The 24,920-nt window shown below is 46.1% G+C and overlaps 2 protein-coding genes across 4 annotated transcripts; both read left to right on the top strand.

Moving 5' to 3' along the window:
• The first annotated feature begins 885 nt into the window (after nucleotides 1–885).
• On the top strand, nucleotides 886–8,098 carry LOC134039069 (KN motif and ankyrin repeat domain-containing protein 1-like). The gene is made up of 10 exons (XM_062484819.1): nucleotides 886–3,479; nucleotides 3,636–3,746; nucleotides 4,233–4,341; nucleotides 4,693–4,872; nucleotides 5,059–5,146; nucleotides 5,979–6,198; nucleotides 6,413–6,555; nucleotides 6,739–6,939; nucleotides 7,463–7,561; nucleotides 7,662–8,098. The coding sequence occupies exons 1-10, from the start codon at nucleotides 983–985 to the stop codon at nucleotides 7,722–7,724; spliced, it is 3,711 nt and encodes a 1,236-aa protein (XP_062340803.1). The 5' UTR covers nucleotides 886–982; the 3' UTR covers nucleotides 7,725–8,098.
• A 1,570-nt stretch (nucleotides 8,099–9,668) lies between these two features.
• LOC134038943 (probable global transcription activator SNF2L2) lies at nucleotides 9,669–15,890 on the top strand. Of its 3 annotated transcripts, XM_062484616.1 has the most exons (7): nucleotides 9,669–9,902; nucleotides 10,774–10,872; nucleotides 12,469–12,692; nucleotides 12,974–13,079; nucleotides 13,567–13,668; nucleotides 14,197–14,341; nucleotides 14,542–15,890. In XM_062484616.1, exons 2-7 carry the CDS (start codon nucleotides 10,777–10,779, stop codon nucleotides 14,694–14,696), a joined length of 828 nt encoding a protein of 275 aa, XP_062340600.1. In that variant the 5' UTR covers nucleotides 9,669–9,902; nucleotides 10,774–10,776; the 3' UTR covers nucleotides 14,697–15,890. The 3 variants fall into 3 exon arrangements, with proteins under 3 accessions (XP_062340600.1, XP_062340601.1, XP_062340599.1); XM_062484617.1 differs by lacking the exon at nucleotides 9,669–9,902 and having other exon boundaries at nucleotides 10,387–10,872; nucleotides 14,557–15,890; XM_062484615.1 differs by lacking the exon at nucleotides 9,669–9,902 and having other exon boundaries at nucleotides 10,387–10,872.
• Nucleotides 15,891–24,920: the final 9,030 nt, after the last annotated feature.

Below are 24,920 nucleotides of genomic sequence, written 5' to 3'. Positions count from 1 at the left end.
AGGATATAAATCTTTCAGTAAATAAATATGAGTTCTATGTTTTTTTTTTTTTTTTATGTTTCAAGGTTACAAAGCCTCGAACTGAACCAATGTGGATGGATTTCTCTCTTGTGCCAAAAGGAATTAATGCAGCAGTCATGGCTCAAGACACGCACATATATGGAAATGGATCAGGTACGGTGTGGATTGATATTTTCTAAAAATATGTAGAGACACATGCACTTGAAGGCATTTGTGGATGAAATACCAAGACAATGTTTGGTTATCCAAGACTCGCACAGTAATTATACACTTGGTTTGGTTTGAGTTTGGAGACATGGCGATTGGATGGCACTGTCAGCCAATGACATGTTAAACTATTTTCATAAGTCTACTCTATTGGTGAGTACTCAGTCTCATTTTTCTCCGTCTCCGGAGGGCTTAGAATGGAGAGAGTGGAAGACAAAAGTTAGATAAACACCAGTTCCACAACATATAAGGATTTAACATTTACTACCGGTAAGGAAAAGGTCTGCTTTGAAAGCTGTATTTTGGAAGCAGTTTGCAGGTAGCCAAATACCATGTTTTCCTTTTGTTGTGTGTGTGTGTGTATAATTTATTGTCTTTTGGAGTCTGCTTTTAAAGAAGAAGATGCCCAAAAAGAATGAATTCCGTTAACAGTTCATGCACATTTGACCTAAAGTGAAAATGTTTTAGAAAAAATATCTCTTTTATATTTTGTATGAAGATCATGAAATTGTTTTTCTTTTTGCCATCACTTTATATCGGTATAGCTTGGGAATTCATAATTTACATATGCCTTGTATCTTTTATTTCCTGATATGAATATTCAGTTCACAACCAACGACTTAAGTGCTTTTCTCCGTCTTACAAAGTTCACAGCGCTGGAGATACTGTTCCCTGTTGCTTGGAGACTTCCTATGGTTACCAATTGGACCTGGACTTCCTCAAGTACGTGGACGATATCCAAAAGTGCTCCACGATGAAGAGGCTAAGCTTCAGAAGGAGGCCCAGAGAGGCCAGTAGTGCGGGGGAACCACAGAGTGGCACCACACCCAACCAATGGACCTCCTCAGAGTCCTTGTCCTCGGCCAGTAGCGACGACACTAGGTTTTCCTCCATCAGCAGAGGGCGTCCCCCTCTTCCCCCTCCCCACGGAACGTCCTCCAACGCCACCACGCCCTCTAGCTCGGAGGGAGCCCCGGTGTCTCAGAAGCCTTCAGACGGGAAGCCCCCCACTGGGGCCCGATCTCTGGCCGTACCAAGATACAACCCCCTGGTAGAGAGAACTCTGATGGAGACCCGGAGACGTTTGGAGCAGGAAAAGAGCCCCCTGACTCAGCCAGAGCCTCATCCCCGCCGCAGGCTCGCCAGTTTCGGGGGAGTGGGTTCCAGCGGGTCCCTGTCGCCGTTTACCGGCTGGGGCGCCTATAACCAGGATACCAATGGGAACAAGCCAAGTGGTGCAGAGCTGTCCCTCCAGCCCAGCTCCTTGCTGGGCAGTGGCCCCAGCCCCCAGAGCTCTGGCAGGGCCACTCCAGTGACAGGCCTCAGCCCCCAGCACCTGCAGCACGTCAGGGATCAGATGGTGGTGGCCTTGCAGAGGCTGAAGGAGCTGGAGGATCAGGTGAAGACGATTCCCGTCCTGCAGGTCAAGATCTCCGTCTTGCAGCAGGAGAAGAGGCAGATGGTGTCTCTGATGAAGAACCCGAACAAGAACCAAGAGCTGAGCGACGTCTTCCGGAAAAGAGCCCACAGTGCGGGCAGCTCGGACCGCATGCAGAGGCCCCCCGGTGTCGGGAAGGTGTCGGAGCTCCGAGAGGATAAGACTGAAGAGGAGCTGGAAGCCAGGGAGCACAGTGCCACCTCAGGCCTGAGGGAGTTCAGGCAGCTGACTGCTGAGATGGAGGCACTGGAGAGAACCATCAAGGGAGGCCGTTTGCATGCTCGCCACGGACTGGACCAACCTGCGCTTTACAGGAGGCCTCACGTGGCTGCCACGGTCGGGATTGATGAAGAAAAGGACCAGGCGCCCGCTACATCTTCGAAGCAATACAAGAATGCGTCTGTGGAGACCAGACCGATCGAAACCAGGTGCGTGGCAACTGGCGTTTCTGAGGCCCAGCTCGGAATCGTCACAGACAGGGAGGCGGAGCTTGAAGCCCAACAGCAAATCATCGAAGCCCTGAAGGAGCGGATTGGCCAATTGGAGGCTGAGCTCAAGGATACCACCCTCCAGACAGAGATGGGGCGTCTGAGACTGGAGCTGCACGCCGCCGGTGCCCGGAACCGGTCCGATAAAGGCTCCACCGCCCGGCCGTCCACCTCCAGCACAGCCACCGAAACTCAGACCCAGACCAGGAGCGTGGCGGTGGGCAACCACACACACCTGAAGGATGCTTGCACCGGAGGAAGCTGGGAGGTGGCGGTGCGCTCTGTGGGGATGTTGTGTAGGCCACTGGTCAGGAGTGTAAGCTCTGGCCCGGAAGTGTTAATGAGCCAGTGGGAGGTCAGAGAGCACGTGGGGAGGAGAGATCAGTGTGTCGGTAGGCAGGTGTTGATGCACTCCAGGAGTGTGGGGGCAGAGATCAAGATGTGTGAATTGGGCATCAACACAGATGTGACCTTGGGGGATTTGGCTTCTGGTGATGGATGGGCAGTGGGCGAGACCGTAAAGGAGCTTGTTTCTCATGGCGTGGCCACGGAGCCAATCAGAGGCATTGACCTGGGGGTCATGGTCTCTCCTCAGACCGCCTCCCAACTCACCAACACGGCGCACAGCTCGGTGTCTCGCTTCACCAATACCAGCCGCTCGTTCAACACCAACTCCAGCACCAACACTGTCCTCAACACCCAAGAGAAGCACACCAACACCGCTCACGCTGTCACGCGGACGGTCGCCGTGGGCAACAGCAGCGTCCATGACCTCCAGGTGGTCGCCAAGACCCGCTCGGTTGCCGTCGGTTCCTCCTCCTGGGCAGGCGACGATCCGACCCGAACCACCGTCGCGCTTGCTAAGGCGACGCTCCGAGACATGGGCGTGGGAATGGCTAGCGTCAACGAGAACTTCCTGGTCGGGTTGAAAACGCGAAACATGGCGTGCGGGCCGTCCCTCCTGCCCGACCCCACCAAGACCAGGAGTGTTGGGGTGGGGGAGGGGAGGATACACGACTACTCCAGCCAATCACAACCTCCCCCGCAGTCCACACAGCTGTCTCCTCAGGGGAAGCCAGAGCCCGGCTTGGACCACTACATAGAGAAGATGCAGCATCTGTTGATGGAACAGCAGGGCCTGCTGACGGAGAGCTACAGCGAGCTGGGAGAGGTGTTCACCCCGCCTCACAGCAGCCTCAAGCCTGGCACCGTGTTCATCCAGCCTCACAGCAGCCGCCTTGGCCCCATCAGCAGCCAGCTGGCCAGCGCCGTGACCAGCATGGACGCTGCCATGAGACTGGGGCTCACTTCGCTTCCCTCCACAGGTACTGAAGGAGCCTCTTGGCAGGCGCTCGTTCAAACGTTTTTTACTGTTTAGATGGGATTCAGGCTTATTTTAGTTTTTTCCTCTCTCAAATTGTGGAGTCTCATGCTTTTCCTCTCGCGCTCTCTCTCGCTCTCTCTCGCTCTCCCTCTCTCAGATAACTCGGATAGCAGTCTTCAAAATAACACACCCCTGGATGACTTGCCCCTGGGGTTGGACGTCAGGAGACAGACCCCGACAGAATGCCAACTGTCCACAGATGTGCGAGGTAAACCAATTTGTGCGTTTGTGTCTGTATATCTCTTAGAGACAGACAGACGGAGAGAGAAACATTGCCGAGAATGGCAGAGCAAAAATGGGGAGTATTCTGTTTTCAGACTGCTCCCAAGGCCTTTTATAAACGAGCATAAACGGCAGTCAAAGAAATAGGGCTCTGGTTTGGCATTGGATCTCGAAGGCCCGCACTTAAAATATTTGGCGAGGTTGGGTTTTGGAGAGTACACATCTCATTGCATAGTGGTCTGTGGCTGGCAGGCTCTAAAATTACATGTCGATGTAGGAGAATGTTTGGGTGTGTGAGAAGGAATGCTAGCTAGAGAAGGAGTCACTTAAAATGATTTTCCTTTTCATTTCACTGAAAGTCTCTTAACACGTCAGATATTCTCTCATCCTCAAGTTTTAAAACATGCATACCTACCTATCTATGTTATAATATAATCTATATATATGCATAGTAAAGTTTGTTTTTCTACAGTCCAGCCAGCCAATGCCTTCAACTTAAGATCTATCATGAAGAAACAAGATGGCGACACAGGCTCTATTGCGACCAGGAAGAGCCTGAAATTCATGGGCGTAAGAACAGGGTGAGTTTCTGATGCTTCCAATCAGAAAATGTTCTATCTAGATCCCACCTGGTTATTTAGTGGAGATGACAACCCTTGCAGTATTAGGCTAGCACAGTGGTTCTCAACCCTGGTCCTCAGGTACCCCCTGTCCTGCATGTTTTAGATGTTTCCCTGCTCCAACACACCTGATTCAAATGAATGGTCGTTAACAGGCTTCTGCATAACTAGATAACGACCCGTTCATTTGAATCAGGTGTGTTGGAGCAGGGAAACATCTAAAACATGGAGGACAGGGGGTACCTGAGGACCAGGGTTGAGAACCACCAGGCTAGTTAGGTCTTCAGTCAAATGGTTGTGTGTTGACTCCAGGTGGGACCCCCGGTGCCAGCCCCCCAGCTCTGAAGACGCCAGCTCTGAGGACGAGGAAAGGAATGGGAAATGCAGGGCGAGCACTGGAATGTCAGATCGAGAAAGTGCAGAAGCGTGTACGAGCAAAGGCGCCGTCGGCGGAGGATGCCGAAGTCATTTAAGAGTTCAGCTACATGGGAGGTGAGTGCTTCCGTCTGTCAAGACCATGAGGATGGAGAATAATAGATTGAGTTCCTCGATATAAAAATGTATACCCTACCAAGTATGCAGAATCAAACTGTATTCCATAAAATCTGGTATTCTTATTAACTAGACCAGTCAAATATTTAACTTGGGAATATATGTCATCCGGGCCACCCCCTGCAGGTTTAAACTGAGTGAAAAGGTGATGTCTGCATGTCAGTCCCTGAGGATCCACCTAAGTGATGAGAAGTCCTTAACCAGCAGGGAGCAGGTGAGTGGCATACCCCCAAGCTTACTAGAATAGTTAGGAATATTTTTTTTTTATTACATTTTCTCTGAAATATGTAGACACGTCTAACTCTCCTTCTCCAGGGATTCATGGACATTAAAGGCAATTCTAAAGGGACGACCTTGTTCTGAGTTATTGTCAGTCAAGCTGTCAGTGACTCTCTTGGCTCCCGTCCTATCCCGCAGATAATCCGATGCTACAAAGGAGTTTTTTCAATTCTAGTCTTCTCATCGATGCATATAAAATCCGAATTACCGAAAAATGTGAAGAAGGAAAAAAAATATGTTGAAATAGTGAAGAATTTTGGATAAGGAAAAAACGGGTCTTAAATGTTCAAAGAGAATTTAGAGAGAAGTTAATATGGAACGACGGGGCTGAGAGAGCTGGGGATGAGGGCAATGTTAAGAGATCAGAATCATGTCACTGTGCAGCCAAACAAGCACCCTCAAGAGCCGTCTTAGGAAATGTGTTAGACAGACCATATAACCTGCTTCTTCGCCCATTTCGTGACTGGTTGTGTACTCTGAGTGCCCCAGAGAACCCCTTTTTAAAAAGCAGGATCTGTGCTTGTGGTGAGAGGCTGTGACTAAGCCTTGGCCTGGTCTTCACAGCCCTCTTGACAAGAGGGTTTTGTGGTGGGTTTGACAGAATGATTGTTTTTTGGTGTTCGCTGTTTATTTCTATTCTGTTTCATGCCCATAATTACTACATGGTCCACGTTGTTCAAATTGCTCTACTTACAGGAAATTGAGGAGGTTGGCTAAGATTCTGTTTTCTGCTTTCTGTCTGTGCGTATGCCTTCCCCTCCCTCCAGCGGTCTTGCCTGAACACACTCCAGCACGAGTGGTTCCGTGTGTCCAGTCAGAAGTGCGCCGTCCCCGCGGCGGTGACCGATTACCTGTCGGCCTTCAGGGCCGTCTCTCCTTCGGTGCTGAGACACGTGGCCAACATGGCCGACAGCAATGGAAACACGGCCCTTCACTACAGCGTGTCTCACTCCAACTTCCGCGTGGTCAAGACGCTGCTGGACGCGGGTACCTGCCCGGGGGGGGGGGGTCACCTGTCTGGTCTCCTCGGCCGTTTGGCAGGAACGACGCATCTTAGCAGTGTCGTGTTGTGGTCGTATCCGTGGAAACGAGGAGAAGGGGGGGGGGCTCCTGTTTTCACATTTGGGAACGCTGCATAAGTCCACCCGTTTGCCCTCTCGTTGCACACCAGTCACTCCCCTTCTCCCTCTCCTCCCCTCAGAGGTGTGTAACGTGAACCAGCAGAACAAGGCGGGCTACACGCCCATCATGCTGGCGGCGCTGGCGGCCGTGGAGGCGCCAGACGACATGAGGGTGGTGGAGGAGCTCTTCACCCAGGGAGACGTCAACGCCAGAGCCAGCCAGGTCAGTCCCAGCCTGGAGGGGGGGGGGGGGGGGGGGGGAGGGGGACTTCTCACTAGGGAGGCGGTGACATCTCCGACTCAGCCATGATCCTAATTGTTAGGGCTATTTTGGATCTCGCCAACATCTTGACGCCTCGATAACAGGCATGGCAGTTGTTAGTTCCCTCCCCTTTCTTATTTCCAGGCGGGCCAGACAGCCCTGATGCTGGCGGTGAGCCACGGTCGGATGGACATGGTGCGGGGCCTGCTGGCCCGGGGAGCCGAGGTCAACTTGCAGGACGACGAGGGCTCCACGGCGCTCATGTGCGCCAGCGAGCACGGCCACGCCGAGATGGTCCGCCTGTTGCTGGCCCAGACGGGCTGCGATGCCACCCTGAAAGACGGCGTGAGTCTCCACTGACGCGGGCCCTCTGGTCTCTGTGCGTGTGTGTGGGGGGGGGTGGGGGGGGGGGCTGTAGACTGTTTCTCTCACTCGCAGCAGGAGAGAAACGCAGGGGACTTGGGGGGGGGGGGTGACTTCTCACTAGGGAGGCGGTGGCATCTCCGACTCAGCCATGATCCTAATTGTTAGGGCTATTTTGGATCTCGCCAACATCTTGACGACTGTGTTAGCGCCTCGATAACAGGCATGGCAGCGGGTGCAGTGGTTAGTTTGAAGGCAGGCTTGAGTGTGTGCGTGTGTGTGTGGTGGGGGGGTGTAACTTGTGGCGTGCGCCTCCGCTGTGCATCTGCGGATGTAACCCCTGACCCCTCTAACTCCCCTTTCGTGGGGGGGGGGGGGGGGGCTGTCGCTGGCTGTCAACAGAGGGGTTTATCTGTCCGGCAAAACAAACTCTCACAGAGGGAAATGTTTGCCGCCTTCTGAAGTGCTATTGTGTGTGTCCGTCTGTGTGTGTGTCTGTATGCAGGATGAGAGCACAGCCCTGTCCATTGCCCTGGAGGCTGGACACAGAGATATAGCTGTGCTGCTCTATGCACACGTCAACTTCTCCAAAGGGCCTGCTGGGGTGGGTAATACTTCATATTTTAAAGTCTTTTCCATTTTGATGTTTTGGATTTGTCGTTTCATATTATTTGTGTGTGTGTGTGTGCCCTCTCTCACCTCAGGGAACGCCTCGTGCCAGCAACAGGGCCCTCTCCAGCTTCAGTGGAAGAAGCCACATTGAATGAAATGGTTGCCAAGTAACATGACTGTTCTATTCTGTGATTTGTATGGCTGGTTGTCTGAAATGTATTTTAAGCTTCTTTACTGTTCATCTATGCAAGCAACTGTCCCACAGGTTGGTGGATTTCTGTCATTTAAGAACGAGCCAATAAGCAAATTGATTACTGAATATTGTTTATAGAGATTTGTCATTGTTTGTAGCTACCTAAACAATATATATTTTAATATATAGTGTGTTTCTTGTATATACTGTAAAGTATATCAAAGCACTTTGGAAATATAGCCTTTCGAATGACCAATTATGTATTAGAATGTTCAAGAATATTTTAATAAAGGTATGCCCTGTGCTTTTAATGTAATAAACTGAAATTAATCAAGAGCGGGTTTTCTTTTTTTGGTCCTACTTAGGTGCGAACAGTAATAACTAGATACTGTAGATTTCCAAGCAGCAAACTAATGAGCTCATTAAGGCATTTCCTTCTGTTCCTTCTGCTCTCATACCAAAGTGGATAGACACAGCCCCACCTGCTGGGAACACTTTATTCCAGTGCAAACCTACAGTAGAATCTATCCATGATATTTGCCTCCCAATAAAGATGGAGCATTCCAGCAAAATATTTAATGAGCAACCCCCCCTCTCCCTCCCTCTGTTTCCTCATGATGAACTCTTAGCATTCCCTCTGAATGTTAGTGGACCATCAACATTCAGCCTCCAGCTGTTTCTCTTTCAGAGAGCATCCCTAAATCCCCACCAGGCTGACACCCGGGCCGCCACCGGCACAGGAAGTGAGACACGTTTAGCACGGAGGGAATCCTGTCGGAGGATCAGGAAGTGGAAGTGAGTGTGATTGTCAGTTGTCCCTCATTAGGGAAGGGGCTAATTTAGACACAGCTGTCAATAAGCTCCTTCTGTCTGTGGTTTTTCTATTTCTGCCACCACCCTTCCCCCCCCTGTCCACATCTCCCCGTGTCGTCTCATTATCCTCCCCTTGCTCTCTCGGAAAGAAATGATTCTCTTTCAAAGACACGCTCGGAAACTTTCACGTTGATTTCATGAGCTTCCAGCACAAATGAGTTTTGTGTCTACTTATGTTAATGTCTATATATATATATATATATATATACAGTATATACAAGTTGTTAGAAGCCTGGTTCACGAGAGATCCATGCCGTTAAGTAAGTCTCGTCAGTGGGGTCGTCCATCCGGCTGCTCTCCCTCCCGGAGCGTCCGACAGCTGGATGGACGATAATGGATCCGAGTCTCGTCAGACAAGACCAACCTTTTCACATCCAGAGTGTGTGATGTGCCCTACTGTGAGCTAAGTTTGGGAGTGCTTGTCATCATAGGCTGCCAGACTTTAACAGTGCTGAAATTCACTTGTCGAGACACAGTTCTGACGTGCTGTCTTTTCTTTTTTTTGTGGGGTGGGGGGGGGGGGGGGGGGGGGATGGGGGATGGTGTTCCACATGGTTCACACACTCCCAGCCAGGAAAACAAAGGAGCTGCATCGAGAATGTTTATCTCAGCTTTGCTATCAAGATGGCTGCTTTATGATATTCTGACCATGAATACATGTGTAGGCTATGTTCACAGTCTGTAGTTTCTGTGATACATTGAAGGGGCCGGATGGCTTTGCAGTCTTTTGATGACATTTGTCTTTTTGCGTCAACACTCTTTTGGCTCTGTGTTGATGCAATGACATTTTAGACAATCGAGTGAGTCTTTGTGCGAATTGAGAAATGCTAGATGGCTGCATCAACTGTAATAGTTATTTTTTCCTGTACGTCCATTTTGCATGTGTTGTCCATTGTCAATGTGTAAGTAAGTGTGTGTGTGTGTGTGTGTGTCACTCCCTAGCACAGTGATTGGATACAGAGCCATAACTGCCTACGAGGTCCAACATCAAAATGTGGCGTTGCTATGGTAACAAGAGGCAGGGGAAATTGTATTTTGAAGTACATGGGAATAAAATGAAATCTCCATCACGCTGGGACCCGCCCAGACGACGTTACTCATTCTGGAATACGGTTTTGATGATAAAATCATGTCCTTGCTATGTGGATTTGATCGTAATAAATATTCTTATCATAAGAACAAGTCAGGCCAATGGTCACATGTTTCATCAGCAGTTGCCATGGAGAGATGACCGTGTAGGGGATTCCAGTAAAAGCAATAGCTTCAGGTGAATGGATTGAATGAGTCGTGTTCGATGCCCCCGGTGATGCTAGCTATACCATTCACATGAAGGGCATGATTCTGACGGCGAGGACAGATCCATGTTTACGTCTGTCTGATGTTCTATCCACGGGGTGTGATGTTCTCTCAAGGTTCTCATTGTGGTGCACATCAGCAGGTGAGCTGCAGGTCTGCAGGTAGCCTCCAGTCTGCTGCAGACCAATGGCCAACCACCTGCCGCTTTCCCTAGAGTCTTATGTTTACATTTAATTCCCAACTGTGACATTGTACATAGACGCGTAGGTGGACAGGAATCTAGCCGTCATTTAGTGAGAGTTAGTGAGAATTCTTTCCCAGCCGTATCATTCCCTAACAGATTGTAGCATTTTTTTCTAACAGGCATACATACACACACACACACAGCAATGTATATAACAGGCATGTCCTGATATATATAATCATTTGAACATAAAAGATGTAATTCCAAAAAGCCTTGAGCCATGACATCATTAGCGGAAATCATTTTCACTGAACCATTCTGCCGTCTGAGCAGTTTCACGTGCTGAATGGATTCCTATACGCCGACAGACTCCACACGGATCCACACCCTCAGAAACGCAATGCAAAAATCATTCTGTGAAAAAAGGCTGGACCCGATAACTTGAACGGGAGGGCAGAAAAAAAAATTGTGTAGCGACAGTCGATATTAAAACATGCAGAGGGAGAGCTTGGGGCCTTCCTCTGGTGGAAAAGATACTGCAGAGAGCTGCAGTCGGAGATGACTATTACATTAGTATTTTCCCCCAGCCCATTGATTTGTGTATGAAAACATAGCGCTTTTATTCTCCCCCTTCTGGGCTCTGCTTTTGAGTGATCAGCTGATGAAGAGACTTGCAGCCCGCCGCTATGCTGGCTTGCTAATTCTCTCCCCTCCAGCTGCAGCCGATCCTGACATCCAGCCTGCAGATTGCAGTCAGGTAAATATCCTCCTTCCTTCCTTCCTGTCTTTATTCCACAGCATAGGATCCAGCCAGACTACATCGCAGAGGGAGAGAGGGAGAGTGTGTGTGCGTGTGTGAGTGTGAGAGATGGAGCGAGTGGAAAGTGTGTTCACGTCTGTGAGTGTGCGAGAGAGGGAGAGGGAGTGTGTAGGTGTGTGTTGTAACGGATGAGGGGGTATCATTGCCAGACAAGTCTGGGAAGAGGCAGGCTTGTTTGGAGATGGTACAGGCATGGAGCATCACATACAGCACAGGCACACACACACACACACATATACTGTACACGTGAACACACACACACACACTCGCGCTTAGACAGGCAACGTTTTAGGGGTATTGTCCGTCTTTCCGGATTATTCTCCAGCTCTGTGCTCCGCTGGAGCGGTTGCAGTGCATTAGGGAGACAGTAGTGCCGGTGGTTAAAGCTTCCCTCTCTCTCTGAGGGAATTCTGGGCAACGATCTCCCACCGAATTTCTTTTGTTGTCGTTTCGCTGTCATCGCCGATCTCCCTCAAATCTGTAACTCATGCCTTTTTGCTTGTTCGGTGTCTACAGTTGGTGATGGTGCTCAGCAGGTTCTTAGTGTGCGTGTGCATACACTAATGATGGAAATGTGATCATTTTCTTATGAACGTTAATGGCATGAGGCCCTGTTCCTCTGCGTGTTCATTGTGCGAGTTGTGTATATGCGAAACATCAGAGGAACATGAAGTGCCGCATTACAAACCACCCTTCTCTGTGTATTTCGTCGATTATGAAATTGCGTTCTCATACAGTTCTCAACGTGATCTGTGTGTGCATTCACGTGATTATGCATGTGCGATTTCGACATCAATATTCCGTTTAAATTGACCAGGCTGCATTCCTCTCTGCTGAATATGAATCCATTTCCTTCCTCCACCCTTTACCACTGCTGCTGCATGCATAAGTCTAGACTTTAATTGTCTTTGTGTAAAATACAGTGGTTGCACCAGACATTTGCTGCTAGGAGACGAATGGAAATAACATACATGGCCATGGTCGAAACCAATCTCTCCTCCTCACTATCGCACACAAACACATACCGTTTTCTGGACATGTTAACAGAAAACACAGATTTGGAGATTCAATATTTTTTCTACTCTGGCGTGGCAGAAAGGCAACCCTACGTTTTCTGTTTTCCAAGTAGTACATTCCCCTCACTAATGTCCCTCAGATGGAGGAGGTAATGTATGTTGATTATTGCATAGACATTCTGCGCTCGTGTGTTTACAGTTCTTAAGGGCTTTTGTGGATACAATATTGATGTTGATACAAGAGCCTTCTATAGATTTGTCTTGTTTGACAGTAACAATCAGAGACGAAATTACTGTCTAGCCTGATCGTAGACTTTGTGTAAAGAGTATGGCGAAGGAAATGGCATAAACAAATAGAAATTGTTAGGAATCAAAGTCCATCTTTACCCCCCCTTTGCCACAGGAGTGGTTGTTTTTTGTCGTTGCAGTGATACTGACGCTATTATTGACCTCTCGGCTTGAAATGGCTCGGATAATTAAAGTAGTCAGTGGGTTACTTTTAAGCCTGTCTCCACAGGCTGAGCGGAACGGGGCCTTGAATGACATGGAGGAGGACATCAGTGCAAAGAAACGGAAAAGCCATCACCACGGAAACAAGACGGCGGAGATTGGCCACGAGGCGGGTGAGAAGGTCAAAAGGAAGCGTGGGCGCCCCCCGGCAGAGAAGCTTCCCCCCAACCCCCCCGAACTGACGAGACAACTCCACACACTGGTCGACATGGTCATCAACTACAAGGACGGGTGAGACTCGAAACTCCCGATTGTTCCGTCGATGCTTTGTCGCGGTTTGCGTTAGCTGCTTGTGCGCCGTCACCTCAGTCTGTGAGTCAGTCTGTCGCACATGCCTTTGTCAGGGCACAGGCAGAACACAGAACACGTCCCCCAGGGTGGGCATTCCCCTCATTCTAATTCGATGTTAACGAACAACTGTGAATACAGAGACATCTGTCACGGCACAGACCATGTGACTCGAGGAGGATCCTGTTTCTTCCTGTCCCGATTGCTGTGTTGAACGTTTCCAGGTTGGGACGTCAGATCAGTAAAGGCTTCGTTCAGCTGCCGTCTAAGAAAGAGGTCCCCGAGTACTACGAGCTCATCCGCAAGCCTGTGGACTTTAGAAGGATCAGGGTAGGTGGTCTCAACAAACTTAGCAAACCTTGCCTATCGCTGGGGAATGTGCTTAACTCCCATTCCGGTGAAATCCCAGAGACTCCATTATGGTGGCACATGGAGATGATTTTGTCGATGATGACGCAAGGGAAGGGAACATTTAGGAGCTGTTGTGATTTTAGACTATTTAGTCCAGGGTTGTTCGGAACTACTGACTTACTCCACTACTGGTAAAGTTACTAAGTATGTTTGTGAGGCAGCCAAGACAATCTCTGCCAGCAATTACTTAGATACCAAGTACCAACTGGCAAGCAGGATGGTCCTGGCCTCAGTCCTCTACCAATTGATAGACACAGATGGTCAGGCTGGTATTTGATGTGCCAGCTTCACAAACCCAACCCCATGCTGTCAATCACCGTAAATATCTATATATAATGTAGCATTTCCATAATCATTAATTCAGCACAGAAAATAGCTAGTGATTGATGCTGTTCTGAGTTGTCAGGAACGAGTGCGTAACCACAAGTACAGGAGTGTGGGTGACCTGGAGAGAGACATTGTCCTGCTGTGTTTGAACGCCCAGACCTTCAACCTTGAGGGTTCTCAGGTAGATAATACAGACTGCATTACTCTATACAGCCGTTAACACTTGTGTTCTCTTCGGGTCATTCGGATCCATCAGTCATTGTGACCCACCGTCGTATTGGGACAACTTTACCGCATACAAAAACAAAGTGAAGCATTTTCTTTTAACCGGCGGGCTGTCTCAGACCCCCCACATTGCGAAGGTTAAAAGAAAATGCTTTTTATTTGTTTTTGTATTGGGTAAAATTGGTTAAACACAACGTGTTGTGAACCTTTGGTACATGTGACCCGAATGCAGCACAAGGGTTAAATGAAGCCCATCATTATTCAAATTCCACCATTCTGAGTATGTTTTATGTCATTTGACTGCCATTTTTTATTGTCAAGGATGGTATTGTGTCTTTATTCCCAATTTCGGTCATGTTCCCGAGCTGTCTATATGCAGTTGAAACTGTAGAAGCCTTGACGTGACAAAGCAAGGTCTGCTCTTGAAAGGGATGAGTTGATTTGCCTGATTTAGCCTGATGTCTTTTGTGTCATATCCTGACAGATATTTGAGGATTCCATTGTTCTCAAGTCCGTTTTCGAAAGCGCAAGACAAAGAATAGTCACTAACGAGGAAGGGGCGGTTGAAGGCACAGCCGTCCGTGAGGATAATGGCGGCGGAGATGCAGATCAATTTGTTTCATCAGCAGGTGAGAGACAGATCATCTCTATTTGCGAAAAGAAAACTGTTTCAAAAGTGGCAAAGAGATCAAATGAAATGGCACACTTTCGCCATTTTGGCAAGACTTCTTGAGAATGACCACAGCGCAACACAAGTGTTTGGCGTGGGCAAGATCACTTTCAGGGTTATAACGTGATTTGGAATTCAAGTCACTTTGCTCATCTCCAGTACTCCATTTTGTAGGGAGAAAGACACCAATGCACAAGAAGGGGGGGCTGAAAATGGAGAAGAGTAAAAATGCCACAGCCAAGAGGCTCCACAGTGACGAGGACAGCGAGGAAAACCTTGAGGACAATACCACTAAAGACCAAGGTGGAGCCTGACTGACCCTTTTTCTACTTTATGGCCTTTTTTGTTCTCTTTGTTTGTTCATTGAGGCCTGTTATTTAGTTCACCAATTATGTATTTACCGCTTTGTAAAAGGTTAATGAAATCAACGGAATGGGTCAGGCTATGAAGAGGGCTTTACACTGAAGTTACCATGCTTTTCCTTGAGTTTGTGTAGCCTTAACAAGCATATCTTTGTGCATAAGGCAAGCTATTTTTACCAGGCCTCTAATGCAAACACTGCATATATATTGTATCTATTGCTTCACTAGATCATATTATTCTCTTTATTAATCGTTTTTGTATAAGAAAGTAGACCTGTGTCTGAATTGCCTTCATATGTCTTGGAGCATGATGATGTATAGCTTCTGAGACGGACTTCGCTCTCAGAGAGTGGCGCTGGTTGACGACATTGTTCACGTGTTTATGTGTGAGGAATGAGTGAGAATGACTAGGCCTTTGAAATGACATGTACAATGAATACCGATGGATTGTTTTAAATCTAAAAAATTGAGAAAAAAAAAATGAATATTGTCATAAAAGTTCACCTCTTTATCAGTACTAATAATAACCCTTGCGTTATGCTTTTTGGATTTGTGTGTGACACTTTAACCAATTGTATTTTTGTCTTGGCAAGTCCCTGTTCGTACGCAGGAACTAGAACAAACCACACCAGGGGCCTGCTTTTTGCAAAGTAAAAAGTGAATTCTTATGGCTCTGCACCATCAAAAGAGTCTCGCGAGTGACTTATATAAATGTTGTCATTTTCTTGTTTATATAGTGTCAAGCCAAGACATGTTTCTTCCCTGTCTACTGTATCTTTAAAAGGCATCGGCAGAATATTAGCAGAATATTTGAGCAAGTTTCTGAAATACTAATTCAGTGTCATGAGAGAGACAGACTGCAGAGTTTCTAGCCAGCGGCAACACATTCTGTAACCCGGGGGCAGGGATATATTGATGTTTCAGAGTAAAGTAAACAATGCAGACACTGTATGAAAGATCTGAATGTTTGTAAAAAAATGCATTGTCAAATAGTTGGGGATGCAGTCAAACAGCTTCTTGTATGTACCTGGTGCAGCATCTTGGCAGGACACTTAACAATGCAGAATAGAACATTGCCTGTGTGGTTAAACAGAGAATCTTTAATATGTATTTATCTTGTGAAACGTGAAATTTGAATAAAGTACATTTATATGAACCCTTACTGTTGCTTTGTGAACGCCGAATGGTAACCAAGAAATAGATCTTGGGGGATATGTTTCTCCTGCCAGGTTCCTGCAGGAGAGTCTGGGTGAACGCCACAAAAGGGGGGGGTGAGAACTGAGAGGAATGTGTTTGGTCACTGAAAGTTAGCTCATCGCAAGTCTGAAAGCGTGGTTCATTTTTAGAGCAGGGCAGCCATGCTGAGTTATCATTGACAGTCATCCCTGACAAACGTCGCATATTTCAGACCCAGTTTTGCAGAGAAGGGTCTAGTCTACATGGCAGTATACTTGATAAAGGTCCAGCATGTTCAAAATGGTGCAACTCGCATTCTTACACTTGCGTCACCCTGGCAACACATCACACCTTGATCAATGATGTTGGCTTCAGATTCCCCGGCAGCTCCTGGTAGCTCCCCCTAGCTTTCACGTGTCTCTCCAACTGTCCAGTCAATAAACAAAATAATTAAAGTGAAAAAAGGCTACCAAAAAATCGAGAAAACAAACCAGGCTCCCTGTTTCTTTACGCATTTATTACAATGTTCAAATTCTAATGCATAAACCAGTTCACAGTACAGCTCCTGGCTATGCGGGATTTTATCAGGTGTTTCGTCTACAATACCTGCCTGCTCCCTTCGACCTGCCAGAAACACCTGTCCAACAGCTCTGGTGGAAGCTAAAGACAAGGGGAGATGGAGCCTTCGGATGTAAAGCCCAACCGACTGTTAAGGCCTCGCCAGAGGTGCTGAGAAATGCCCCCTACCTTTGACACTTCTAAGAAACGTGTTAAAACATGTTTATTCAGGTGTACCTGATCTAGCATGATCTGAGCATGTGCGATCCGCGTTTTACTGTGGCCCCTGGTTTTTATTCTGTGATCTGATTTTCGCTCCTTACTTTAATTTTGTTCAATGGCAACTCATGACCTACTTTTACAGTGCTCCCTGTGTTTCTGCTCTATGGCCTTTGACTGTAGCGCTTTGGGCTGTGGAAAGAGGGGTGTAAATAAAATTCCTTATTATCATTCTTAGTTCACTTAAAAGTTGGCCAAAATGAAGGTGAATAGTCAGACCTAAACTGATGGACCTAAATGTAGGCTGCTTCGGTAGCTCTCACGATCCTCTTCACTTGAAAGGATTCATCAGCATCCGCCAGACTCATCCTTGAGCTCACTCCTCTGTCGTTTCACCAATAGGTGGTGCAAGTGAACCGTTCTGTGTTAATGGGCAGCCATGGTGGCCAGATAGAGTCACAGCTTGGAAAGAAATGGAGAAACCACTGCACCTCTTTCTTTCCTTTACAAAAAACGTTGAGAAGGAACATTTTGAGGGAGGACCAGAAGGCTTCCATTTACGAGGCCACTGCAAGGTCAAGATTTCTGTTCCTCACTCAAAACTTTCCTTATCTAATTATTTGGAAAGAAAAGAGAAAGGTGCAGTGGTCCCTGAACGTTTTCCAGAGCTTGATGTGTAAATTCTCCTTTCTTTGAATTCACTGATCCATCAAGGCACCTTCTGGTGTTTCCACATGATTGAATTTGCAGTTTTTGCCTCAGACGTCAACAAACGGGAAAGGTACTATTACATTTAACAGCACTCCAATCCCAGAAGGACTGTTGCTTTTGATGAGCGTTACAATCGCATAGGAGTTCATCTCTGTCTTACAGCTTGGATTAGATGGTGTCTCGCGAAAGTATTTGCAGAACGGCATCCTGTCATCACACTGATACTCAGGCTGTTCAGAATCTACTGTACAAATATTCCCCCAGTACTCCGGGAGGGCTGAGAACAGCATCACATCTGCAGTGTGGTATTATTCCTTAACATCTGCCATCTAGACAAAGGCTAGATGCCATTAACGTTCTATACAATTGCACAAAACACCATGTGAAATAAGCCGAGCCTTTTGTTACGTGTTGAAGCTAGGACTGAATGCACCTACGTGCAGGCCTACAAAGGCTCATCTACAGTTGAAAAATAGGCCTACTTCAACACAGAAATGGCTGCTCCTCCTTCGCAAGTGCCATCTATGATAAGTTTAGCATACGGTCACAGCCCCTTTTGCTTCCCAGATCAGAGGATTATAGGAATAAGACCATGCTAATTGTACAGCTGTTGTTCCCGACCAAACTAGGGCATTATTTATGCTCTGAAGATGTACAGAACGCATCGCTCTGTGTTGTTCATTAAAATGCAGTCAACCCTACAGAGAAAATGACGTTCATCTCAAAGATATAGAGGGGTATAGCCACAGGATCAGTGAACATGAATTAAATCTTTTTTCTTTTGTAATTGTGAACAGTAATCCGGAGGTACAATATACAGTATGTCTTCAGCATTCACTGCTTGGCTTGATTTCACAATTGTTTTTAATTGGAAGGCCCTTAATTTGCTTTCATCTAAAGTTTCACCCTTTTACAGTATGAAATTGTGCACAGCACAGCACATTTCAGAAGTTTGACTTCTCATCATCTTACACTCAATCTCGGTACTCATTTCATGACTCCCCCTAAGATGGGGGTCCACCATCCGTCAGGGTTTTTCTGAACTGTGGTGCAATCAAATTCATATCGGAAACAGAAATGTCATTTGACAATCCCAAATCTAGCCTGAAACTCCTCATCCTATGTCTGAAATCGAAATGGAAATGTAGTCGGTCTACACTGAAAAGTTGAGATGAAATCCTGGACACCTCCAGCAATCCAACACTTATTTACATTACATTTACATTTAGTCATTTAGCAGACGCTCTTATCCAGAGCGACTTACAGTAAGTACGGGGACATTCCCCCCGAAGCAAGTAGGGTGAAGTGACTTGCCCAAGGACACAACGTCATTTGGCACAGCCGGGAATCAAACTGGCAACCTTCAGATTACTAGCCCGACTCCCTCACCGCTCAGCCATCTGACTCCCCCATTTCCTTACACACACACACAAACACACACACTTTGAAGGTGGTATTCCAGCTCCCACTGGGCTTCCCCTCCTTGCAGTACTTCCAGTAGAGGGATGCAGGTGCACATCTGTTCCCTCTATGACATGTGGTCTCCCTTGGAGACAGTATGTCAGGGACAGGCTACCCAAAACACTGGTGGGGGAAGCAGACTTGTGTGTTATCTACCCTATTCCACTGTTTGTTGTCTTTGTAGTTTATTTGTAGTGTTTACGAATAGTGGAAGAGAGTGTTGTATGACTGTGGTCACAAATAAACAGGAATATCAATGACATGAGTGGTCATTTGTTTATAGTCACCGGTTTATTTAGTTTTTTTTAATGTATTTATCTGTTGTTGGAATCATTAGTGGATGCGTCCTCTAATGAGAAGACTTGCCGACTAGTACAGTACAACCCTTAGTATCGTTTTATATATTTGTATATTATACGTTGATGTATTCTATCATTTTGTTCTGGGTCTTTCTGAAGGGATCTGCTGTTGACTCTGTCCATGGCTGGGTTCGTTGTCCAAGAGTGATGAGAATCAAGAATGTTGTATTAAACCAGCAGTGACAGATGTTGGAGAGGCGGGAACACATTCATCAAACGTGTCTTGATGACCCCCGTTGTAGATGAAACCCAGGACTGTCATGAATGTATCATCCAGTGTACAGCGTTTCCATAGTAATAACACCTTTTTCTAACTGTCATTTCCCATTTGATTTATTCAACACTTGCTTGCGTTTCTCATGTTGGTGGGTAGCAGGGGCAGGTCTGATGTCATTGTCGTTGCTTGGTGCTATGTTTTGATTACTCAAGTGTCATGTTTCCATTTCCAAGGGCACTCTTTTGTCTTTTAATGCATATAGTAGATAGCTTGCTTCTATTTACCATATTTTACAATACATACAGTACTATAGTACTGTATGCCCTTCAAGAATAAACACAGTTTCTACCTAAGAGAGTTCAGAGATTCTGTTGGAAGGTGAATTAATTCATATCTACTCATGGTCACATATGAACTATTGTACTGCTTCTTCCATGGAAGAAAGCATTGATCATGGGGATGGGGACACAGACATAAGACTGAGAGAATACATAGAGCATTGATGTTGTTGCTGAAGACCAGAGTACATGAGAAAGAGATGGAAGGTTTCTAAAAACAGCCTACATACATAAATGTGGTTTCCTCACATTTTGCAGATTGAATAGATCTATGCGGAGAGGACATTATACAGATTCGTTATGTTTTCAATTTTGTTCTTCGTTTTTTTCTTTTCATTAATGCAACAAACACGCATGAAAACCCACCCAATAGATTGCATTTCCAAATGTTCTTTGCCTGAGGAATATGCTATGTCGTGATATGGGATTCATTTGATATATTTCCATTCATACGACTGTATGACCATGTAGACCATTAACATGTAGGTAGGTGCTACCGCAAGCTTAACAGCATTTTCACATTTCCTCTTGAAACGTTAGCTAATCTGAACTCTGAAGGAGCCCAGGGAAGACACATGCCCTGTGTACAATTCAATCAGATTAGCCCTCAGTGGAGAAGGAGGAAGAGAGAGATAGGGCGGGAGGAAGGGAGATGGAGAACACGCGGAGAGCATGGAGGGGTGTGGGGATGAGAGAGATCCAGGCATCAGAGAGGCAGGCCCCATCACAACTCTAAATGAAGGGACTAATGAACCAATAAAGTTGGAGCAGCCCGGAGAGTTAGGGTTGTGTGACAATGCTACCGATGGATCTATTCAATGGGTTGAAGATAAAACACTTTCACAACATCCACAGATAAACCATCTGCTCTATTACCGTGTCCACGGAGATGGGTTTGGTGTTGTGCCAAATCTGAAAAATGAATTTAAGTATTAACGGGTCGGTTTTACTTAAGGAAGGTGCACGACTGTCTTCGGTTGGATTTTCCGTGTTGTTTTCTCTCTCGTTTGGTGTCCGATAATTGATTTCAGTGTGATAGCGAGGGATCGAGAGAGACTGGACTGCATGATGTTGAGGCGGCGGAGATGCAGAGAGGAAATGGGGAGAGATAGGAGGGCGAACAAGTGAGGGATGGCGATGTCACACAGGCTGCCTTTCACACTCCAATGCAATAAATTGTGCTCTTCGCATGTGTCAAAGGATGAACATGTATTACTCCGTAATCCCACTGTGACTGGTCCTCTGGTATTTTTGGGTCATGTCTCCTCTGAAATATCCATTAAACAAATATTTGGAGCATCTAGAAGTGTGTTGTCTGTTGCAGTGTCCTTGTGTCGGTGCTCAAAACACTGCTACAGACCCTAGCTGTAGGCTGGAGAGACTGGAGTGAGTCTGGGATAAGACTGAGGTACTTTTTATGAATACAGAGTTTTCCTTTTCTTTTGTTTCCTTTTCATCTCTGTGTCTCCGTTTGGATCTCAGCCCCGGTGTGTCTCTCTTCATAATCATGACTTGCTCTCATGTCTCTCGTGTCTCTTGCCCTCAGTTTTTGCCCAAAAAAACGAGAGAATTTAAGGTGGCTGCCGTGTGTACATAAAGCGTGTAGGAGCGACTCTCTAACCCGATGTCAGCGTGCTAACTGAAGTCCTCAAATGTTTACATAATGAGCTGTAGCTAGTGGATGTTATCATCCTCACAGTGTACGCACTTATCCCTTGATAGCAAGCACACACTTCTAGGCAAGACTTAACGAGCCGAGATGCAACTGTTGCATAACAGTGTACATCTCAACCATCAACAACCATGTTGATCTTTACTAGCAGTCACTTGGACATAGGAAAGTATGAAAGCATTGAGAGCAAAGACAGTCCCAAGGATTTGCCCTCTGGCCCTAGAATGAACACTTCCAAGAAAATCATTTGCCATGCACTTTCTACCTCGTACATTATTGAGTGTTCATCTTGTGTTCCGAGAACCAAAGCTACGAAGCATCGAACATACATTTAGATATTTCAAACAAAGTCTGTCTCTTTCTGTTTTTCAAGACACCTCTCCAAAAGATGCCAATGGTGGCAATAATGATAAGCTACACAGTCATCTTTGTTTAAGAGATGCTGCAGTTGAGAGCCTATCCAGTAGGAGAGTAAAGACTACAAGCATGGCTCTCATCCCCAGATCCTTCTCGATCCCGTATGTGTCAAGGCCGAGTTTAATTGCATGAGCAGCCTTCCTTCTTATCCACTTAATCTAGAAAGTGCAGTTTCTTGGAAACAAAATCCCAATTACTTGAAACCCACAGCAGGGTGGAAAAATAACGAACCCATGGGGGTAGAAACCCTACATTCTTCACATAGGCATGCTTATCTGGCATGGACGTTGGGAGATCAGTCTAGCTGCAAAGTTGTGAATCTACATTTAACCCTTTCAACATGTAATTGCTCTTGACTGAATGGAAGACAATTTGGGTTAAATGTTTTTGTATCCACTCGACGGATTCACAGAATCACACCTCGCAAACATTGGTTCCTTTTGTTTATGTTCTTTGCTGCAAAAGAACTTGAAAGAGATTCGTGTCTGCCTAATTAGAAGTGACTGAAGTCCTTAACAAGCGAAGAGAGGCTTTCCCCAGCTGGCAGCAGGGGATGGAATTGATCTGCATTCCTGCATATTTCATGTTGCTGTAAATGTCAGTGTGAACATCTTTCCAGTAATGAGGACACCTTCATCATGGGGTGACAACGATTGATGACATGCAATGCACCAAGGCCATAGCCATGGAGTCAACATTGGGGGGGACGAAATCTGCTGGGGAGTCTGAGGGTCCCCCCCTGAAAACTTTTTACGTTTAGTTATGAACATGAATACATTTTTTATGATAATTTCGGACAGCTTGCGTGGTTGCCTGTCGTAGCATAGCACATTTATTTATAATTTATATTTTTATATCAATATATTGGGGGGGACATTTTGACCAGGTTTGAATATTGGAGGTGGATGTGTCCCCCCCCAATATATATTATGATTACGGCCCTGCAATGCGCTGCACATGTTTGATGTGTTCAAGTAGGAATTATGAAGTCCAGTTGATGACGATTTAACGCTGCCCTCGTTAACATTGTGGAGACTTCTACAAGAGTTGTTTTTGTTTTCGAAGCAGTCCTACCTGCATTCTAATACGTTAGAAGTAGTTGGGATGTCCCGTCTGTTCTGTTGTTATTTTTCGCATTGCAAATGTTGAAAAGTAACACAGAGCATCAGTGGAAGACAGTAATATTTGTGTCATTTTATCATGTCCTTTCCCAACTGCCCAATGCACTGCAATTTCCCCAAGTAGCTAAATAAAACAATGATCTTATCCATCCTTTCCTACAGGTACACTCTTGCACTTTTGAGGTTCATGTTATTTAATTATAATTTCTTTATCTACATGCTCTTATGGTTCTTCCCATTGGCACTTATTTGCTTTTCACAATGTATGCTTCATGTTTTGGCTACCCGCAATGTTGGGGCTATCTCGTCGTTTATGATCAGTGACCTATGCACTTTTGTAAAGCTCTCTCTTGGAAGTCGCTTTGGATAAAAACGTCTGCTAAATGAATACATGTAAATGTAAATCCATCCATCTCAAAGCCATCTTTTCAGTGATCCAACACCAGTTTCCTACCCCCATGTGACCCATACCCAGTACCATTAGTACACTGCATTGAAAATATGCCTCCCCAACACTGAGTGAATCAGTGTCCACTTCAGTGAACACGTTGGAGTACCTATTCAACCTGCTTAGTGTTTGATCATCTTCTAAAGATGACCCAGTAACTTCATAGTGCTGCCTGGGAATATCCTTTCATTTGTTATTCAACAGGGTCAAAGATTGCCCCCACAACTGCACATGTTAAGTAAGTTTTACTGGAAGGAATAATATTAATGACTGAATGAATATAGTCATGAGCGTTTTACCAGCCAGGAGAGTCCAAGGGTGGTGGATGAGTCCTGGGGCCACAGTCAGTTTTCTCAAACCTCCGAAGATGCTTTTGAGGTGCCCGGATAACGGAAAGTAAAGCTCTGTAGGCAAGGAGGGCAGGGGAGGGGAGGGGGTGGATAGCGAGAACTGAAAGACAAGACTGAGGTAGATCACAGGGGTATTTATATGGTCCTCAGTTGAGTGGTGTCAGGTGTATGTTGTAATTAGCAGCTAATCATGCGTTGTGTGACACGACACACAGTTAACAGTGGATAGTTACGTCTCCTCCTGAACCTCATTTATACCAAACTCTCTGAACCTCATTTCTATATCTGACTTAATGAACCTCAATTATATCTAACGCCATGAATCTCAATAACGTCACTTTTTCGGAATCTCAGCTACAGGGTATAAAAATCTAAGAACCTCGGTCATAAATCAAAATGTCTAAGACATCTTTACACAGTTTACGTACCCGCATATTGAACCTTGGAAGGTAAGTGATAATGGTAGTAGTTATTGCTGCTTTGAATGAATGTGCAAACATAACATCATTTACTTAGTATTGGTTCAGAAGTGCATACGGATATCATGCATTTTTTGCCACACTGTACCATTCCCAGATCTTCCATACTGTTGCATACTTCCATAAAATTTCACAATAAATGTATTTTAAGCTACTGCAAAAGGTATCATCACCTTTCGGTCTGTATCTTTTACCATTACCATTCCAGAAAAGGGAATCCCTCACTGAATTGGTCCTCACAAGGATTTTTTCACTTTTCTTTTAGTGGAGTTCAGGTTGGTTATTAGTTCTGATCTGTTGGTCACTTTGAAGCCTTGTGACATTGCTTGTTGAAAGGGGTTATATGTTACATTTGATTTGATCTCCTCTCAACCAGGGTGATCCCTGTGACCCCTACCTTGTTATTCTGCTGACCCCGAACACCCATATGGGAGTCAGGTGGCTGAGCGGTTAGGGGATTGGACTAATAATCTGAAGGTTGCCAGTTCGATTCCCGGCGTTGTCGAATGATGTTGTTTCCTTGGGCAAGGCACTTCACCCTACTTGCCTCGGGTGGAATGTCCCTGTACTTACTGTAAATCGCTCTGGATAAGAGCGTCTACTAAATGTAAATGACCCCTACCTTGTTATTTTGCTGACCCCAAACACCC

Source organism: Osmerus eperlanus, chromosome 18, assembly GCF_963692335.1.
Source record: "Osmerus eperlanus chromosome 18, fOsmEpe2.1, whole genome shotgun sequence".
NCBI lineage: Eukaryota > Metazoa > Chordata > Actinopteri > Osmeriformes > Osmeridae > Osmerus > Osmerus eperlanus.
This window is presented reverse-complemented; position numbering and strand designations above follow the sequence as displayed.